This window comes from Myotis daubentonii, chromosome 1 (genome assembly GCF_963259705.1).
Source record: "Myotis daubentonii chromosome 1, mMyoDau2.1, whole genome shotgun sequence".
Classification (NCBI taxonomy): Eukaryota; Metazoa; Chordata; class Mammalia; order Chiroptera; family Vespertilionidae; genus Myotis; species Myotis daubentonii.
The window spans coordinates 141,884,418-141,906,125 of NC_081840.1; the positions used below are offsets into that span (position 1 = coordinate 141,884,418).

A 21,708-nucleotide genomic window follows, 5' to 3' on the forward strand; every position below is an offset into this window, starting at 1 on the left:
CTCTGAACTTGATGCCATTCCATTATTAATCTCTATGTCTTTCTTTCCTCCACCTTAAGCCTTTTGTCTGTCCACTCATACTTGATCATTATCTTTTCCTTAATTTTAACCCTGACCTTAAGCGGTAAAACTCAGACGTAGAGTAGAAACATCTGTTTTAAACATTAAATGATAATAAAACAAAGTTGAATATTTCATATTAATGTCTTCCTGAAAGAAAAACGATTGCATTTATGGTGCTTAATCAAAATAAAGTGTTATGTACCCAATCACTCCAGTAGGTTGTACAAATAGTATAACATAATAAAATTTTTTTTTCATGTTTATAATGATTCAGGAAACACACTTCATGATGAATTTGATCTGAAATGTTACAGACAGGAAAGGTCTTGATCATTTGTAATCAGATTTATGACCTTTCATATAATTTTGATGCATGGCTGGAAGAACCTTAAGAGAATGTGAGGTGGATGTGAGCAATTCTTAGTTTGTGTGAATCTAAATTGATATTATAAAAGGTTACTGGCTCTGTCTGGCAGAAGTAATTTATTATTTGGCTTTGTCAAACCTGAAGATAATTTTAGTGTTGATTAATGATGTACCACTAACTTTCTTTACTCTTACGTTTGAAAGTAGCAGTTAGTGAAAAAAATGTATGGATTATTTAGGTCTCCTTGTTCCTGTACAATCTCTTCCCTATGCATGACTTTTTCTTCTCTTTGGAAAGTTTCTATTTATCCTTCAAGATTCAGCTCAAGCCTCATCTCTTCTGTGAAAATTATTTTCTATCAATCTCTTCTTTCCTACTAATTTTTTTCCAGATAGACAGATGCTATCCCCACTCTGTTCCCATGACACCTTCTACATAACATTTTTTAATTTTTTGTTTATATTGAAGCAAAATTATTTCTTTAAAAATGTAGCCTGGCCAGTGTGACTCAGTGGATTGAGCATCGTCCCATGCACCAAGAGGTCACTGGTTTGATTCCCAGTGAGGGCATATGCCCCGGTTGCAGGCTCAATCCCCAATAGGGGATGAGCCAGAGGCAAGCTGATCGATGATTATCATCAATGTTTCTATTTTCTCACCCTCTCCTTTCAAAAAATCAATTAAAAAACCCATATTTAAAAAATAAAATAAAAAGAAATGTAACTGGGGCTTAGCATTTTGAGGATTCAACAAAAATAGGTACTATATCAATCAACAGTGTCTTAGTCATAAATAAAGATTGTTGTCCAAGGAAACACAGAGAAAGCCAATAAAAGAAAGTGACTATATAATAATTCTTGTTCTGAATACATGTTTATCAATTTCTCAAATAATTGTTTTATCATGTAGAAAGCTAATATGCTAGTTTGCCAATATTCTGAAATTTTCTCCATTTTCCTGTATAGATTATTTTCTGTATAGTTCCTGTGAATTTCACTAACATTACTTAACTGACCCAATTTGGAATCAATCCTGGGACAGCCTCAGGCCTAGAATGAGAATCAGGACTTATTCTAATAATAATAAGAATTCATAAGAATAACTAAGCTAATAAAACATCTTAGCATCTAACTGGTAAAAACCTTCTGTAAAAACACTACATGTTTTGAAATGTGTGAAGGTAGTAGTCCATCAGCTTAAATGTACAATAGTGAAACTTTAAAGATTAAAATATCTGAAGTGTCAGGATCATTTGTTTTCTAAGATTATTGTCAGAATTAGAGAGATAAACATATATAGCTTTTATTTCACCAAGTTTATGTGGCTGAATCTCACAAATACTAGTGAAAGGCATGGGGAGTTTCTGGAGTCAAACTCCCTGGGTTCCAAGATTAGTTTCACCAGTAACAAACTGTGTGATTTGGGCAAGATGCTTAAAATCTCTGTATTTTAATTTCTCTATTAATTTAATTTCTTTATAAGAATAGTAAATAAACATGGGAATAATACTCTACTTCATGGGGTTGTGTAAAAAATTAACAAGCCATATATAACTTAAAAAATGCCTGGCCGGTATGGCTCAGTGGTTGAGTGTTGACCTATGAACCAGGAGGTCACGGTTCAATTCCTGGTAGGGCACGAAGGTGGCTAATTCAAGATGGTGATGAATATTTTTTAAAATATATTTTATTGATTTTTCACAGAGAGGAAGGGAGAGGGATAGAGAGTTAGAAGCATTGATTCCACTGGGGATGTGCCTGCAACCAAGGTACATGCCCTTGGCTGGAATCGAACCTGGGACCTTTCAGTCCGCAGGCCGGCACTCTATCCACTGAGCCAAACTGGTTAGGGCAAGATGGTGATAAATTTTATTTGCCGAAATAAATGTGTTAACTTTTTAAAAAGCTCTTACTAAATTGAAAATGATTTTCTCTTGTTTTCACAAAAATGTTTTCTGTTAAGAAAAGAAAAAATAAGAGAAATAAATTGAGCAAACTCTAAGTCTACTTGGGAAGGAAAGCCTTATGTCCTCATAATAATATTGAGGACTAATGTGAATGTTCTATGCCATGAGAGTCTGTAGACTCACATTCTCTGAGGAAGATCATAATAATAAATTTTGAAACATTACAATTGTCTGAAACCTATTTTAACAATTAACTTTCATGTTATTACTAAAGAGTACTAGCAATGTAATTATATAGTGCTTAGATATTTTTAGCTGCTTGCCTTTATCTAAAAAGCAAAAAGAGAACATGCTTTCAACAATAAATATAAATAAATAATAATAAAATAAAAAGCGCTGTCCTTAATAGGCTGTTCTGTTATCATGTGAGGTAGGTGAACTATGTTTTATTTTTTACCACAATTTTCATGGATTCTGACAGCACAAAAGGAAAATGGCTGATTCAGATTTGCAGAAGTTCCTTTGATTCCTGAGAGAAATCAGAAGGTGAAATCTAAGAGAGGTTAGGTCATTGAGAGCAAGCAGCATCTCTTTGAATTTAAGATGAGGTGATAGGTTTCTCAATCCGAGAACATCTGGCTTGTGTACTTCAGTTGTCATACTCAGGGTCAAAAGAAGTTTCTAAGCTGCTGCTTGATTTAAGTTCACTATGTATATGGAGCTCCAAATCTGAAAGAAGTTTTCCATAATCAAGGACAAAGAAGGATACTTTCTATAAAATCTTTATATATTAAAAGTTCCATTCTTCTTTGCCAAAACCGTTTTGGCTCAGTGGATAGAGCGTCGGCTTGCGGACTGAAGGGTCCCAGGTTCGATTCCGGTCAAGGGCATGTACCTGGGTTGCGGGCACATCCCCAGTGGGAGATGTGCAGGAGGCAGCTGATCGATGTTTCTCTCTCATCGACGTTTCTAACTCTCTATCTCTCTCCCTTCCTCTCTGTAAAAAATCAATAAAATATATTTAAAAAAAAAAAAAGTTCCATTCTTCAATATTTATATCAGACATTAAAATATTGGTTAATCACCTAGCAAAACATAGGACCTTTCAGTATGTAAGAGTAAGTGATTGAATTACAGGCCAGAATATTAAAGAAATCTTCTGCATAATTGGTAAAAAATTATTGTAATGATTACTTTGTATGCTTATACTCATAAGGGGTATTTTTACTTATTTTATGTTTTAATATTCATAGTCAAGAGTAAAGAAAGCTAGTGATATCTCATTTTTCCATTTGAATGTGGACATATGTTGGTAATGCATGTGTTGGCAGTAATAACAGTTATAGAATCAGATATTAAAATACTCCACTGCCGGGAGAGGTACCTATAATAGTTTTTTCCTAGGATTTCATCATTGCTAAGGACCAGTGCCTGCTGTTTGATTCCCCTTCTTCTCCTCTCTGAATTTGAGTTTGTAATTATATTTATTCAGTACCTTCTCCAGCACTGCATATTGGTTGTGGAATAGAGCAGATGACTTGTCATTTTAGATTGAAGCTTGCAGAACCGTAAGCAGCCCCAACCAGGTTAGGTGGAGAGGGCTGCACACCACCTGGACACTGTGATCTCAGAGCTGGAGGCGGTAACTGAATGTTATGTCCTATGCCTACGATGGGCTGTGTGAGGGTACATGGTGCCCTCCCATAGTGTGGAGTTGGTGCTGAGAAGTAGCTACCCAGCCAGAGTCTCTCTTTCTCTGGCTCCTTTGCATCTAGACTGTACCATGTGTCCAGCTTTTATGAGTGGAATAGAGTTAGAAATCAGGTGTGCCCAAGATTTCCCCTCCCCTCCTCATGCCTTGATTCAAGAAAGCACACTCATATTGGAAACTAGATTTTGAAGATACTGAACTTACAGGGGGCACGAGCCCTGTTCATTGACTCAGAGTTGGAGACCGCATCCTCTTAACGCAGGAATTCTATCTATGGGTCTCATGTGAGAAATAAACGCTTTCAGATATTATACATGTTGGGCATCATACATTTAGTTGATCATTACTTAATGCAAATATATGTTTGGTACTTAAAAGTCAAATGTTCAAAAGAAATCACTTAAATTTTATTTATTGGTGACTGAATTGACTACATGTGAGGACAAACATGTGAGGACTATTTTCAAGTTTTGTCTTTAAATGAATAGCACATCTGATTTTTAAAACTACTGCTCAGTTTCTTTTTGTTGAGGTAGTTAAGCTATCAACTTTAGTAAATTCATCGTGGATCTGTGTTTGCCATACTATCACCTTGTTCTTTACGTTGTTGCACGAAGGAATCATTTGCCCGTCCCCCCCCCCCCCCAACCCTCCTATGTTCTTAAAGCTTCCGCATTTCCAGACAACTATCTCTGTGCCATTCCCATTGTTAGTGTTGCAGACCCACCTTGGGATAGTGTAAAGGTAGGACAAAAGCAGACCCTGACTTGGCCAGGGGTGGTGCTGGATGGATGGGATGGTTAGGAAGCAGCATGAAGGGATTAAGTGGGATGAGGTAGAATTCCTGGGGAGTTGCAGGGCCTACCTTGGTGAATATTAAAGAAATCTACTGCATAATTGGTAAAAAAATTGTTGTAATTAATGATTATTTTACAATAATTTCACATTTAGGAGGCAAATTTCACATTTTTGTGCCACATTAGCCTGAGTGACTATTCTTAAGAAAAGTAACAGTGTTATTTTGACCTGTACATCCAAGACCTTGAAATAAAATAGTAAAGTGTGTTGGCTGGGACATGTCTGCTCCTCTTTTGCCTTCATTGTGTAAGCTGGGGAAGTTTAATTTCCACCAAATGCTTTCATTTTTTAGGAATTAGCCATATTTGCAAAGATTTGCATTTTAGCCTCAATTCTTTGAATATATAAACATATTTTAAGTATGCAAAATTGTCTTTGACATGCTTGGGTTCTTTCCCTATTACCCAACATTTTTGGAGTCAGTTTACCTTGCTTAAAATCCTCATATGCCTCTTCACTGTTTCTCGGTCCCGACTGGACCCACACCAGGTCTGTTCCACGTGGCTTCTCCTTGCCTAGTTCGGGTTTACAGTGGCTTTTGGGGTGCTCAGAATTTGTTGCTATCATGATTGCATATTTTGAAATTGCTTCATTTAACCATGCATCCTGCCAACTGTCTTTGCTTATCTAAGTCTTAATGTTGCGCTACTAAATAAAGGGTCATGTACTTTCTGGGTTTGCCTTTTAGGAACACAAAGGGAAAGCTTTGCGTATTTTAGTGCTTTTCTTAGCCTGGTGCATAAGCTCATGCTCAAGGTTTGCATTCATTACAATGGTTTTGTCCTCTTAGACCACCTAGGACTGCCCACAGGGGATCTTAGAGGTTAGAGAAAGAGGGAATCCAACAATTGAGACCTCTGGTACCGGTAAAAATTCTGAGTTAGAACATGGAACAATATTCTGATGCCTTTCATTCATAAACTAGGATCCTATTCTCTAGCCCTTTCTGTACATTTTAGAATGAACTGTGAGCATCTTGTTATACACTGAAAAAAATTTTCATTAGTAATAAAATGTAAGTTAATTAAAATAGGTCTTCACCTTTTCTTGAAATCTCAGACCAGGCAGAGATTCAAGTTCTTTAGCAGTAGATTAGACCATTCATCATTGCTTGTTTGGCTTGTCAGACACAGGAGTTTTTGTTTTTTAATTTATACAGTGTCTTTATGACTATGACATTATATCTAGAGAGTAATTATGTTAATTTCTCCTAATTGTGATATCATCTGCCTAACAATAGCCAAATATTCTAACCTTTAACAACCCCATAGCTATTGTTTTTCATGTTTGCAAAGCATTGCCATAGTAAGCTTGAAAAATATGGAGATATTTCCTGTGAATTCAGGTAAAACAGAAAGCTTCTTGCTTTTCCTCAGAATAAAGCTATTTAAAATTTGTTACTTATGCAGTACATGCTTATTATGAAAAATATGGTTAACAAACACACAAAAAAAATTTGTAACATTTAGATATATTTTCTTTACTCAAGGCAACTAAAACAGACATCTGCCATTCTTTCTGAACACCCAACACCCATGTTTGGGGAATTTCTACCTTATGAAGCAGATTCAGCCTCCCATTTTAGAAGTACTATTGATGATCAATGCCTAATTTTCCGTTGATTAGGAGTTCAGAGAGTGCTCAAGATCAAAGAGTTAAAATGAACTAGAATCCCCTGTGACCATTCCTGGTATCAAACACTATATCAGTCAGTGATCGAGTTAAAAAAATGTCCATCATCTTAGGTATTTCAAACAGAGATTTTTGTTCCCATAAATCTTAGAAGCCTCAAAGAGCAAAATAAAAGCGTGTTGAGGCAACCCAAAGATTTGCACTTGGAGACAACAGGTATTGTATGGAGTGCTTGGATATAAAAAAGAAAGGTAAGATATTGCTAGACTGAGAATCCAGAGAGGGGGACCTCAGAGGGCTGATGCTTGCATCTTTATGAAGGTGTCATAGGCCTTCAGGTGAGGAAATGTGGGGTGGTGGTAATCTGATTGCTAAGGGGACACAGAACGTTTATTACCATTACCTTGGAAGGGCATGGAAAGCTAGTGCGGGGGAGGGGGGTTGTTGAAAGAGCTAGTGTTAGGTGTCAATGGTTTGCTGTTGCTGGAATGTCACTTACCAAAGTTTTTCACCATCTACATTCTGATTTCCCTCTAGTGACTCCCATTACAGAATCTAGCAGAAAAGTCAGGTAACAAGGAAGTCTGGAGAGTGTTTTTCATGAAGTCCCATCGCTGATATTATGGAGAGGAGTGGTATACAAGGGGGCTTGGTGATACAGCTGGAAAATAGCTGACATACTCTGACATTGAGAAATGAATGATAGATATATGAAGAACTTCGATCTCCAGGATACCTTACATAAAATCTCATTTTTTCCCATTTATTTAATAACTATTGAATGACCCCCATTCCCTAATAGATTTTATATATCAATTCAGGGGAATAATTAATAAATATGATGAATCATAAATTATATGTTATTTTAGTGTGGAGAGTGGCTACAGTGTTTGGACAGGTTCAAGCTTCAGACTAATGAGAGGGCACAGTCCTCTCATGGCCACGTGCAAGTCCCAGCTTGGAGGGCACAGCCCTCCCAGCACAATTATAGCCAACAGCTATAGTTGTAAGCTTGAACCTATGGTCCGAACCTGTGGTCCCACGTGCCTGAATAACGTGGGCTTGATAGAGTTCAGGTGCATGTAATTGAGTAGAAGGTGCATGTAATTGAGTAGATTTGAAACCCACAAGCATATTGTAAACATCTTGACTACGCCCTTCCTTTGCCTTGTGGAATCTGGCTGTAAAATAAAGACAGGGCTTGTAGTCCATGGCGCTGTCTCTCCATCCGGGAGCTGTGCCCCACCCAAACCCAGCTCATTCTCTTGTCTGTCTTTTCTCCGTCCTTCACTGCCTCCTCTCAGGGTCACTGAACCTGGCTGAGCTGGCGTGGCACATAAGGCGCCCTGTGGCTGAGTATGCCATGGCCGTACTGGCTCGCCACATTTTAGAAAATGAGAAATGCTATGAAAAATAAAGAGCAGAATGGAGGACCGGGAGGAATAGTTTGGGGTGGGAGTGAGGATTGGTGATATTAAATAAGATAATCAGGGTTAGCCTCGTGGGGAAAAGATTTGGAGAAAATGGACTCTCATATAACTATGTTGGTGGCCTACATTCTAAACAAAAGGAACAGGCAGTACCAGAAGGTGAAGCTTGCTTGGCTGCATGTGGCATGCCAAGGGAGAAGGCAATGTTGATGGGTCCCTGGATCCCAGTGATCACGGGAGAGGACAGCAGGAACAGTAAGAAGGGCCACGTCATGAAGCCACGAGAGGGTTTTGAGCCGATGAGAGATATGAGGCGATGCTGTTTTAAAAGCATCACTCTGGTTGCTTTATTGAGAATCAACTTTAGGGGAGGGATGGGATGGAGGCTATTGCAACAATCCAGGCAGGGGATGATGGTGGCTTGGATCAGGGAATATAGTGTGAATCAGCAGAACATTGGGAATCTTTTAAGAGCCTAGAGCAGTGGTTGGCAAACTCATTAGTCAACAGAGCCAAATATCAACAGTACAATGATTGAAATTTCTTTTGAGAGCCAAATTTTTTGAACTTAAACTATACAGGTAGGTACATTGTTATCAACCTACCTATAGGGTTTAAGTACTGTTGATATTTGGCGCCTCCCCCGCGCTGCATATCCCGCGGCCCACCTGCGCCTCGTCTCCCGTCGCCCAACTGGACCAACCCACTTCTTCTAACGCCACTTCTTCAAAATAGACTCTCCCAGGCCGAAAGCCGACTTCTGCACACGGGCCACGAAGTTTCAATCGCACTGTACGTGCGTGCCTGCACGTGGTATTTTGTGGAAGAGCCACACTCAAGGGGCCAAAGAGCCGCATGTGGCTCGCGAGCCGCGGTTTGCCTACCACTGGCCTAGAGGATTTCCTGATGTTTTGGATGTTTCGTGGGCTGGTAAAAATATGCTGCTTCTTTCTCTTTTCCCCTTTAGAATGAGTTGGGATAACAGGGTAAGGGATGCGTGGCTTATCTCTGAGGGGGGTGGTAACTGGTGGAAATGCATAGGCAGTGAGGGTCGTTGCTGCCCTGTGACATGTAATTGTCCCTGTTCATTCTTCCTCAGAGCTGGGGGTGGGGGGGAGGCATTGAGAGATCAGTCAGTGATGCTGCCAAGGGAACCCAAAAAGAAAAAAATTCTGCTTTCATCTATTATCTTCTTATTCTTTAACCTAAGATGGCTGTATCTTTCCTAAGAAGTGAGCTTAGTTTCACATCTCCACAGCCACTCCTGTGAATGGGCCTTTTCTTTTGTTATTGTTAATCCTCACTCTAGGATATATTTTTCGATGATTTTTAGAGAGAGTGGTAGGGAACGGGATAGACAGAGAGAGACGCATCGATTGGTTGCCTCCCACATGAGCCTGCAACCAAGGTATATGCTTTTGACCGGAATCAAACCCAGGACCTTCAGTGTGCAGGCCAACACTCTATCCAGAGCCAAACCGGTTAGGGCTGAATTGGCCATTTTTAACTTTTCACCTATACAGCTTTTCTTACTCAGGGCCCAGGGCCAAGAAGCAAATTCCCAGACCAATCACACAGAATCCATGAGCTCTTGTTAGGGTTCTGAAAGCAGCCCAAGGCTAAGTGATAGGATGCTACAATGCTGCATATGCCCCTCAGAGAGCTTTGGATGGGGACAGATGATAAAGGTTTCTCTAATGTTCTCCCCATGCACACAATGATACTAATGATGTTCTAGGGCATTTACTTACTGTTTGTCTCTGACCCATTTATGCATTACAGTATTCAATTCTCACACCAGCACTTAAAGAAATTAATATTTTGTCTCTTTCTTTGATGAGTTAAAAGAGGCTCAGAGCAGAGAATCACTTGGCCCAGGTCTCTCAGCTGGCAGGCGGTGGGACTCAGATGGTAACTCAAGTCTGTGGGTGGATACAGCCCTGATGCCATAGCTCTAAAATGCTATACTCTGTGTTCAACTATGTGCACTTTCAACTCTGCATGCCAATTCACCTGCCTGCTACCTGAACAAAATGTGTCTCTACATTTTGATGCCTTTACTCTGCATAATTTTTTTTCAAATTAGGGTAACTTAGGAAAATTAGACATTTTTGTGAGAAAAAATAAGGATGAAAGCACAATAGTCCTGAGGGATGGTTGAGTGATTGTGTTTAGACAAGATAGCACCCTCTATAGCATGTTTTGCTAGCCAGTAAGAAAATATTAGGGATGCTTTCACTTTTAATATCCTTTTTAATGTTTTTAAAGAGAAAAAAATAGTATCTGTCACATATACCACATATACAAAGGGTATGAATGTATTAAACCGTTTCAGTAGAATAACCACAACTCAAAGATACTTTATTCACTAGCTACAAACTTTATGTACATTTATTTCTTATATTCAAAAATTTTTTGCCAAGCTATTTTACAACACGTAATTAATGACCTTGTACAGAACTACTGGACATTATTCTCCATCCCTTCTTGGCCCTGGGGGAAATTATTACATTATTATTCTATATGGCCAGTGTTATACTTGATTGCCTTATTTTTGGCACACTATCAAAAACGAGTGGGAACTCAAATTGTTACTGTGAAAAGGGTGAGCAGTTGTTGTAACTCTCCCACCTTTGTAGTTGATGAAATAGCTTATCAGACACTAATCAGAAGTTTTCTGATAAAATCCTGAATTAACAAAAATCAAATTATGAGCTGGCCACCATTGCTTTTCACATTCATTTTGTGCTTCTGAGTTATGATACCAAGTTTCTTTGCATTTTTCTGTGTGCTTTGTAAGGGTGAAGTTCACTGTAAACTTGGGAGGATCTCTGTTTAGAAGAGATTGAAAGGATCTGGAAAAGAATATGAATTTGGCTGCTGGGTCAGAAATGTCACCAGTGTAAAGTTGGGAGATGGAATGAATAATGCTAACTAAAAGCCAGGTGATGTTAGTTTGGATTCTATAATACTTATGTTTACTTTAATTTTTCCCCATGCAGGTAATTTCAAAAACACTTTGTCCAGGGCCAAAATACTGAAAATACAATGTTTACTATTTATTAATTTTTGTCTTTCAAAAAGAGTATATCTAAAGCAATGCAAAGCTTTTTTATTCTTTCAGATTTCTTTCAAAATAGTGTGCATTTTTCTTCAGCTGATCTAAATTAAAAAATATCTTAGAACATTGTAACTATCTGCCTAGTATTTCTAGCCAGTCTTTGCCTATAAATAATAGAAAAGATTCACAGTGAACATTAATATCAGAGGGTAGGGTGAATTTTGGTGGCAAATTTTTCCAAACCCTGACAAACATATTGGCATAGCCTTATTTAAAGTGACACCTACTGAAGCTGATTTCCATTTGTATTATTCTATAATTCTCAGTGACAAAATTCATACAAAAAGGATAAAATCTCACCTGTTTTGTATTGTATTCACTTATTTTATTGTTATTATTTTTCAAATTTTGAACTTAAAAAATTATTTTATATGTCTTGGTTTAAGAGTCATTTTAGTATTGAGTGAATGATGTCAGTCTTTTTCTAAAATATATTTAAAAAGATACTGTCTAGACCAGTCGTGGGCAAACTACGGCCCGCGGGCCGGATCTGGCCCGTTTGAAATGAATAAAACTAAAAAAAAAAAAAAAAAAAAAAAAAAAGACCATACCCTTTTATGTAATGATGTTTACTTTGAATTTATATTAGTTCACACAAACACTCCATCCATGCTTTTGTTCCGGCCCTCCGGTCCAGTTTAAGAACCCATTGTGGCCCTCGAGTCAAAAAGTTTGCCCACCCCTGGTCTAGACCTTAGTTATTTCTGTCATTCTAGAAAGGTGACACTTGGTTAATAAAACAACAAATCTACTAAAAAAGAAAGAAAGAAAAGAAAAGAAACAATATGGCTGACTGGAGCAAATTTTTCTTTAGATGTCTTAACAAATTATACTGAATTTCCCTAGCATACGTGAAGGCCAAGAATTGTGTTTCAAATGTATTTTGCTGGTGGCTGACCACATTGACTCTGAGGGCCACACTTCACATTTGCATTCTATAGCTGAATATGGCCCCATGCATCAGAGAGGATTCATTACCGCTAGTGCCGTAATCATTCACAAATTTGAGAAGATAATGTGTACTTTAAAATATCAGGCTTTTTTCTTGACACCCACATTGTATGATAAGCATAAGCATTTACATTTTTTTGAAGTGAACATTTAAAAACATTACATTCAACAATTAGATGCTAAATAGTAATACATTTGCTTATCTAAAGCATGCACACTTCAGAGTTTACTGAATATTGTGGCAACTCTAATGATCATTGACTATTTCAGCATTCAATTTATAATTTAGTTCTTTGAATTTGTTTCATACATTAAAATGTATGTGTCTGCACACTCAAATGTGTGTGTATGTATGTGTGTCTGCTTATTGGTGTAATCAGAACAAATTCAGCTTAAACACATATGGTGGGGTTGTTTAGACTTTTAACATATTATAACAATTAGATATTTCTAGTTTGGGGTCCAAAATAAAGAGGATGATTGAAAAATTTAATGTCTTGGCAGCAAAAGACCACGATTTGCTCTTGAATAATTGCTTTAATCTTGTTCTTCAAAAAGCAAATAGTGGGTTCTATATTGATGGAGGCATAACAATTCTGTAAAGTGTTACAGGTAATTATTTTAGCTGGATAGCTTTAAAAATACAACTGTTTATTTTCAAGTTCTTAGAAAGTTTCTGCTTTCTTGAGCAGGATTGAGAATATCTCTAATTCAAGGAAAGATGATTTATAAGCACTGATGTCCAGAAGATAAATTTCACTCTTAATGGTGTATCTTGTTTTGTTATGCTCTCAGAAATGTGTCAGAGTATTTTTCTTATAGTAAAACTAGTGGCCCGGTGCATGAAATTCATGCACATTAAAAGAAAATTAATTAGAGGAAATATTTTAATATTGCTATTTGCCCTTTCTCTATAATAGAAGTGTCAGAGATAAAAGAAAATTAGTAAAATGTATATGAAAATCTCTCTCCTGTCCAAGTCTGGGGCACATTGCAGGACCCAGAGTCAAGTCCCCGCCCACCCACATGTGCCTTGCAATCGCCCGAGACCCAGACCCGGCCGGCCCCATCCCTGTCAAGCCTCACAGGGCGCGGGGCACAGCCTCAGGTTCCCCAGCCTGGCGCTAGGTAGGGGGCAAGGACTCATGTCCCCCGGCCCTAGCCCGAGGGTGTGAGGACGTGACAACCATTTGCACATTAGCTCTTTATTATATAGGATAGATGCTTCTTTAGGACCATTAGTTCATTTCTTTCAGGGGAGAGGTACTTCTGAAATATCTAAGCAAACATAAGGAAAGCTCTCTCTGTGGGAAGGTATGTATTATACTCTTGTTTGCTGGGTATTAGTTCATATGCATCCAAACTATTGTCTGGCTTTCTATTGTAATAGATGATTCACCTTTCTACATTTTGCTTGATTTCCTGATATGTATATTTGTATATTTCTTAAGGGTTTGCCTTTAAGCATATATTATGATATTTTCCTACATCCCTTACTCTTTTCTTCAATGGGGAGAGAGGAGAGGTAAAGGTCTGTACAATTTATAAAGTTGATGTTCACCTTAAACTTTTTCCTTGGGTTATGGAGGAGAAACACACTTTCCTTTGGAGTAGACAGATGCTCCTGTCTGCCATTGTAACTATGAATTAGTATTTTTAATTCTTGCCTAAAAAATGGTAGGCAGTTTCAAAGATAAATGAGATTCTTCCCTTCTTCATTAGAAGGCATGTTTAGTGTTTTATAATCTACACATGGACAGAGACAACAATATGGTGATTGCTGAGGGAAAGTGGGGGTGGGAGGTACAAGAAGGTAAAGAGGGGAATAAATGGTGATGGAAGAAGACTTGACTTGGGGTGGTAAACACAATACAATATACAGATGATGTAATATAGAACTGTACACCTGAAACCTATATAATTTTATTAACAAATGCCACCCCAATATGTTAAATAAAATTTTCATCTAAAGTATTTATGAAAAAGAAAATAAAGAGTATCATAGTAATTTGCTTTGTCATTTTAAGGTTCAACTTTGACTCTTCTTAGTTTGGCACTTTAAAATATGTAATGGTCAAGGAGTAAATGATTATTATTTTTCTTTTGAAGCAACTTTCTCAGAAAAAAATAAAGAGAATGACATGTAGTTGCTTAGTGATTTGACTAGATTTCCTTTTCAGTTACATTTCAAGGAGATAATTTTTAAATCTTAAATTTTTAAATTAAATATTTTAAATCATTCTATAAAATGTGTTCTAGTGAGCAAAAATATGCTCATCAATTTCTACTCTTTGTGGTTATTTTTCCATTATTCTAGTGGAAAAATTAGTCATTTAACATTTTTTTCTGTTAAAGCTATAGATGAAGTTGTTTTATTTTATGTAGCTTTTGATTGTATTCACTCACAACATTGCATTTGAAAGCTTCTTTAATCTTTTGGAAAAATCATATGTCATTTTAGTTTCACTAATGTATATTATAAGTTTTAAATGGAAAACAAAGCACTTTACAAGTATTTTTCAGTTTGTTACATATAATAATTTAGAATTTTCAAAGGATGGATTTAAAGCCCGTTTTCTTTTTGAGGGAGGCAAATATCCTAGTAATGTCTTTGTGATATGTATATGCTCCCTTTCCCTACTGAAGCAGCCCTGCCTAAAAATCGCCCTTCTCTTTCGGGAGAGCAGGTAGGACAGGACTGATACATGGCGAGGAGAAAGGGGCCTAGGCTGCCACCATGGTGGCCTCACCCTCTCACCTCAGGGAATGGATTTAGGGACACTCGTCCACGGAGGTATAGGGTGAGCTTATGAAACTGGAGGTGGTGGAGGCGGACTTGGAATTCCTGCGGGAGCAGCTATTTGAGCTTGGGTCTCTTGGTGTTGCTCTCTTCTTCTGGCTGGATTTGGCGTTGACAGAGTCGCTGGGGTCAAACACCACTGACACGGACTCCATCCTTGTCACCGTGTACAGGCTGCTTTGCCTGGTGGGGTGGAACCTGGTGGCCTTGAGCTCCAGCTCATCATAGCTAGACACTTCGATGAAAGGACACCAGCGAAAGGCTCTCTTGAAACCAGCTCGAAACCTGAGAAGTGGGTCACAGGGAGGAAGTCATGTTTTCAAGAGGAAATGTCTTTCACCGCCACAGAAAGCCCCAGGTAAGGCATTTAGCCAACTCAGTGTTTTAATCTGATTTTCCAGTCACACTCTTAGAATTTAGGCCCCAGCATTGGTACTAGTCTTTTAAGTTCTTCTTGTTTGCTTTGAACCTTAATTTACCATCAAGGAGAAGCAAGTCATCAAAGAGTAAAAGGAGAGCGTCAGGTAATCAATATAACAAAGAAACAGTGTACATTTCTTCAATAATTGTATACATTTGCATAAGTGCAATTGAATTAGTCTTGGCACTGAAATATGACATATTTGGAAACAGCTTTTTTCAGTCATAATTACACATTTATAAATTAAAGTCTTATTTAGTGTTAGAATTAGTTCCTAAACTTGATGGGTGTTTTTTTTTTATTTTTATTTTTAGAAGAGTTTATTTGAGCCAAACTGACAACATGTACCAGGGAGCAAGATCTCAAATGCCCCCAAATCATGATGGCTTTTATCTAATCACATGTGAAAGTGTAAAATCCTCGGCTTTGTAAACTATTAAATGAAGTTGATCAAAAAGAGATGTACTGCTTGTGGGGTGGCTTGAATTGATATATGGCTTATGCAATGAGTTAAAAAAGAGTAAGAGTTAAGTAACAAACGTAAGGTACAGTGTGGTGGAGGCCCAGTTCGAAAGAGAGCTTAGAATTTAGCTCAGGCAGTTACTTAGAGGAAGTTCCGTTTCTCCTTGTGCTCAAAGTAGCTCAAAACGCATTGGTTTATTAAGGAAATTATCAGCCCTATGAAATTAACCCCACTCATCCACGTGCTGACCTTACAACTTAGGTGATTTTTACCTGGAAACCACATTTTACCTTTTTTTTCTAGCCTTAAATTTAACTGTAAATATTCCGTCGTCTTCTTCTTCTTTTTTTTTAACTTCACTTTAAAAACAGCTTTTCCCTGACCACCTCAACTTCTTCACAACCCATTCCCATGGTGCACCCTCTCTTATTCACTGAGCTCCTTATGCAGGAAGGTATATTGGAATTCCCCTTGTCTGTATTGTTGCCTCTATCACACTCACAGCAACATCTTCCATTTACAAGTTTATTTACAAAACACCCCTTTTAGTAGAGTACACTCACATATGCCATCATCTGTGCAGGCCTATGGAGTATCTTCATTTCTTTGAGGACCTGAGCACATGTTCAGCTCCCCCTCTTCATCATGAGTGCATCCCTTTTTCCTTGGCATATACAACTATGAAAGGCTTGGAGGGAGGATTTGGCCCCTATAAAAACTGCCCGGTTAGAATCTCTGAGAGCATTGTTTTGAGGTGAGGTATTTTATGTAATAGGGGAGAGTCTAGAAAAATATCCAGCTCTGTGCTCCTCTCAGTGAATTTTTCCATTTTAAATTCACACCAATGAGCTGGAACAACATTATATGCTTCCAGTGATGCCAGGAGGGACAAGAAACTGGCATTGAGCAATTTTGTTTTTACCTTTTATTCAGACAGCAGTAGATGATCGGATTGTACATGGTTGAGCTCATGGCCAGCCAAAAGCTCGCCAGGTAGACCTGCTGGATGTATTTCCACCGATTTAGTTGTTGATAGATTGCAGTGAGGATGAAGTAAATATGATAGGGCAGCCAGCAAATGGCAAATGTCACCACAACAATAATCATCATTTTTACAACCTAGAAGAAAAGAAGGAAAAGGTCATATTTGGAAAATTTAAAAGTCATGAAATATATTACTTTCAATAGCTTCCTGAAAATCATATTTTTCCTGGCAGTGCAGTTAAATCCATAGCATGCCTACGGAATAGTCAAGATATGTTTTTAAATGGGAGGAAATAAAGGGACATTGCTATGATAAATCTCAAGAAAACATGCTTGGTCACCATTCCATCTTTACCTAACCTGAGTGAATGGGTGGCACTAAATTAAACTGAAACAAATTTGGTTTAATAGGTCTGTCTACTAAATTTTTTCATACTTCTTTTGGGAGTTTAGAAATAATATAATGTTCAGAATATCTTAAAATAATTTTGAGGCTTACCCACAGATAGATCAGAACACAAACTAGAGAGTTTTGACATAAATGGCCTATACAGCAGCTTAGAACTATGAAAATATATCATCTGTGTACCGGGCTTGTCAGTTTTTAAAAATATTTTTAAAACTGATTTTTAGAGAGAGAGGATGGGAGAGGGAGAGAGAAAAATATCTATGTGAGGGAAACATCGATTGCTTGCCTCCTGCACATCTCCCCTACAGGGGAGATAGTCCACAACTTGGGCATGTGCCCTGATCAGGAATCAAACCAGCAACCTTTTGGTGGGTGCACAGAACAACACCCAACCAACTGAGCCCCACAGGCCAGGGCTGGACTTGTCATTTGACTACAAGCTGGAGATTCAAATGAAAGCTGGCAAGACTGAAGATCATGAGAGACACGATTCTAGAAATAGACAAAGCATGAAATGGATCAGTGTGGAAGGCAAAGCGTTCCCAAGAGCCTAATCACTGTACCATCAGGTGACTATACTGAGCTGATGATAGAAACTGATCACCAGAGCTGAAAATCCAGGTCAGTAGCTCATAGAATGCCATCATTGACTCTCCAATGTAAAGTCTTTGGATTTTCTCAGAATTCTTTGAATTGTATTTTCCCCCTAAAGGTCTGTGTTCAGAGTTCCACATTTTATCTCTCCTCTTTCTTATTCATATGTTTGTAGAATAGAAGTAAGAGCCATATTTTATTACTATCTATGCCAATGTGAATAGTGCAGGCTACTATGTTACATATAGTATCAGCAAATGAATGTTTTTGTACAGACTGACCACAAACTCCCTAAGGGTAAACTTGCTTTCCAACAATACCAGTAGCTGAAGAGCTACATAGACTATGAGAGTCTTTTAAAGTGGCTTCCAATCGCCAAGTCTAGAACATGGGGAAATTAAAGTAAATGTACAGAATTTTATTAAGTTAAAATGCACCTGGAACAGGAGGTATCAAAAAACTTATTATTCACATATATATGGTCTTAAGGATCTTGTTGCAAAACATTTAGTAACTTATTAGAAGGTTTCTTTTAAGAAAATCTAAAAGACCCTAGGCATAGGCCTCTGCTCACACAATCTTTTTTTTTTAAAAAAAATATATTTTATTGATTTTTCACAGAGAGGAAGGGAGAGGGAAAGAGAATTAGAAACATCAATGAGAGAGAAACATCGACCAGCCGCCTCCTGCACATCTCCTACTGGGGATGTGCCCGCAGCCCAGGTACATGCCCTTGGCCGGAATCGAACCTGGGACCTTTCAGTCCACAGGCCGATGCTCTATCCACTGAGCCAAACCCGTTAGGGCCTCACACAATCTTGTGAAGTGATTTTAGATATATCAAACTTAGACCTCAGGTTTCCTGTAAATGCAAAAGCAAGCTCTTGGGTGAACAAAAATTGCCTTGCTTTGTGAAATGCTGAAATGATTAAATTGAAATTGTAATCCTGTCCCTCACAAAATGTCAAGTAAACGAGTACTTTGCAGCACAAACCTTGAGAAATGATAAACGTGAAAATGCTATGAGCAGTTCCCCTGTGTGGATCATGGCTGGACAGTGGCATTAGCACAGACAGGGTATAAATGCTAAGCAGGAAAGTTGGCAGAGTTCTTGAAACTCCTGAGATTTTTAGGCAAGATAAGAGAGTGGGATAGAGATGATGCAAATCTGTCACCATGTCTTGACAAATTTTATTACAACTTGACATAAAGATTGATTGACAATGACAGATGATTACTAGAATTAGTGGGGCGATAACATTATGATATATAAAAATGTTGAATCACAATGTGTACACCTGAAACTAATATAACTAAATATAATATTGTATACCAACTATAATTAAAATAAAAAACTTTATAAGCCAAATAAAAAAAAAGCAAATCTTAGAAAAAAAGACTAATCTATAAATCCTAGGCTCTGATTTTTATTATTCACTTAGTAGAGTTTGTTGAAAAAGTGAATTTTTTAAAATTTCAAATAGGCTCCTTTGAATGAAAAGGAGGTAGAGAAGACACAACTGATTTCTGTATGCACTGAGGTAACAGTTAATGTTTTAATCAAGATTCAGGTTAAGTGGTAGATATAAAAACCTTACTTTTCTGGGGGCTAAACAGGGGTTTCAGAAGGCTGTGTATTCATTTTGAGCAAAAAGATGCAAACAAAGGAAATACCAGTTGACAAAGTGTGGTATCGCCAGATTGATAAATGATCTGCATTCAGATCCTTTTTTGTAACTTTAGATTTCTGCTTTTGTAGTTCATATCCAGTATGCTCCCAGTATCTTTCATAGTTTCAGATACAGTAAAATAAAGTAAGCTTTTGGGACTTCCTTTTGAATCTAATTAGGTGCAAATTATTGTATCTAGAGATAAGATAAAACAGCCCTGACTTTTTTTTCAAAATTTTATTGTGATAAACATCTACACTAATAAAAGAGAAAGATGCAAATTGACCATACCTTCATGATGCCCACCAGCCAATCAGTAGTATGCAAATTAACCCAACAAAGATGGCAGGTTAATTTGCATACGCAGGTGCTGAGCGGCCGGGGGTGGGGCGGGACACTTGTGTCACCATGGCGATGATGCAGGCGTTCTGCACCACCCCAGCTGCTCAGAGCCTCTGGGCAGCATGGGAAGGTGGAAAGGAAGCTCCGGCCAAAGTGAAGGCAGTGCCGGCAGCCAGGGAAGAAAGGCCCATTCTTGCATGAATCTTCACGCATTGGGCCTCTAGTACATAATATGAAATTTATCATCTTAATCATTTTAAGTTCAGTTATACTAACTTTTTTTAAAATTTTTAAAATATATTTTATTGATTTTTTACAGAGAGGAAGGCAGAGGGATAGAGAGTTAGAAACATCAATGAGAGAGAAACATTGATCAGCTGCCTCCTACACACCTCCTACTGGGGATGTGCCTGCAACCAAGGTACATGCCCTTGACCAGAATCGAACCTGGGACCTTTCAATCCACAGGCCAACATTCTATCCACTGAGCCAAACAGGTTAGGGCCAGTTATACTAATTAATATTGTTGTGCAGCCATCTCCACCATCCATCTCTAGAACTCTTTACATCTGGTGAAATTGAAACTCTATTCCCATTAAATAACACCTCTCCATTCTCTCCTCTCCCTAGGGCCTTTACTCAAATAAAAAGAATTCTAAATGTTTTTCTTTAAGGTTGATTGATCTTGGGTATTCATGAAGCTGAAGGACTTATCCAGCTTCCGAGGCAATGGGATTTATTTTTCATGGTAATGTGGACATTGCAGCCATCCATTGTCCTTGGCACAGAAACTTACCAGTAGGAGGAATAAGGGAGGTGGGACAAATGAAGGAGCACTTGCAGTAACATTGTCTATTTCTCATAGTTAAGAATCCATTCTAATTATATAGGCAGGGTTGAAATGCATGTCATCCTTAGTGAGAAGCAGCTTTGGGCACCTTTTCTTCATGTCTTAAAAGGAAAAAAAGGCCTTTGATTTTTGTACCCTGTGTAGGTTAGACTGGCATGCCTGCAGCTGTTCTTATCTGCCATGTTAAGTTAGTGCAGGATAGATGATTTTTGAGGGTTGGGACATAAAGAAAAAAAATCAGTCTACGAAATGAAATAAAATACTGCCAACCAGAAAATAAGTTTAGGAGTTATAGTCTTCAGGGTATTATTTATTCTTTTAAAATGTCTGAATGGAAATTCAACTCTACATGACAAGGAACTTCTTGTTTTGATTAGAACCTCCTCAGAGTATATTATTGGAAGAACCATCCCATGGACCACACATACCTTATCACTTCTCTATACCTTTTGTCAGCCCAAATGTTCTCAAGTGGTAATTATATCTTTTTAAGTCAAAATTATAGGCCTGCTTATTTTAACCGCATATTAGCAAAGTAAAATATTTTTACGAGCCGAAGCCGGTTTGGCTCAGTGGATAGAGCGTCGGCCTGTGGACTAAGGGGTCCCGGGTTCGATTCCGGTCGAGGGCATGTACCTGGGTTGCGGGCACTTCCCCAGTGGGGGATGTGCAGGAGGCAGCTGATCGATGTTTCTCTCTCATCAATGTTTCTGTCTATCTCTCTCCCTTCCTCTCTGTAAAGAATCAATAAAATATATTTTAAAAAAATATTTTTACGAGTAATATATGAAAAAAAACTTTAATGGAAAGCATCAAAATCTAACGTACTCCTTCCTGAGGTATTTAGGTTGGGTTTTGCTGCTTCAGTTTCAAGGCTGTGGTTAAAAATGTCATTCCCAGCAAGAAAATAAGAACTAAGTAGTAACACCTGTGGAAAAAAGTGCACAATGTTCCAGAAGAGTTGAATTTTGCCAGTAATTTCAAAATTAGATGAGCATAGAGGCATATTATTTTAGTGTTATCTGAGAAATTTGACACTGATGCCTAATCCAAGATGTATATCTAATTAACATTAGCTTAGAGCAATACCTGTAAGTAACTATGTCAAGCCCAAACCATGAGTTTGGGTGTGTAGA

General features: G+C 37.9%; 1 protein-coding gene across 1 annotated transcript in view; it reads right to left on the minus strand.

Annotated features, from left to right (window-relative positions):
- Window positions 1-14,297: 14,297 nt before the first annotated feature.
- The window catches only part of TACR3 (tachykinin receptor 3), a 59,338-nt gene continuing 51,927 nt past the window's right edge, over window positions 14,298-21,708 (minus strand). Inside the window, exons 4-5 of the mRNA XM_059661460.1 lie at window positions 16,646-16,842; window positions 14,298-15,124 (exon numbers count right to left, since the gene is read on the minus strand). Coding sequence (XP_059517443.1) covers window positions 14,812-15,124; window positions 16,646-16,842 — 510 coding nt within the window. The 3' untranslated portion in view covers window positions 14,298-14,811. The remainder of the gene's footprint in view (window positions 15,125-16,645; window positions 16,843-21,708) is intronic.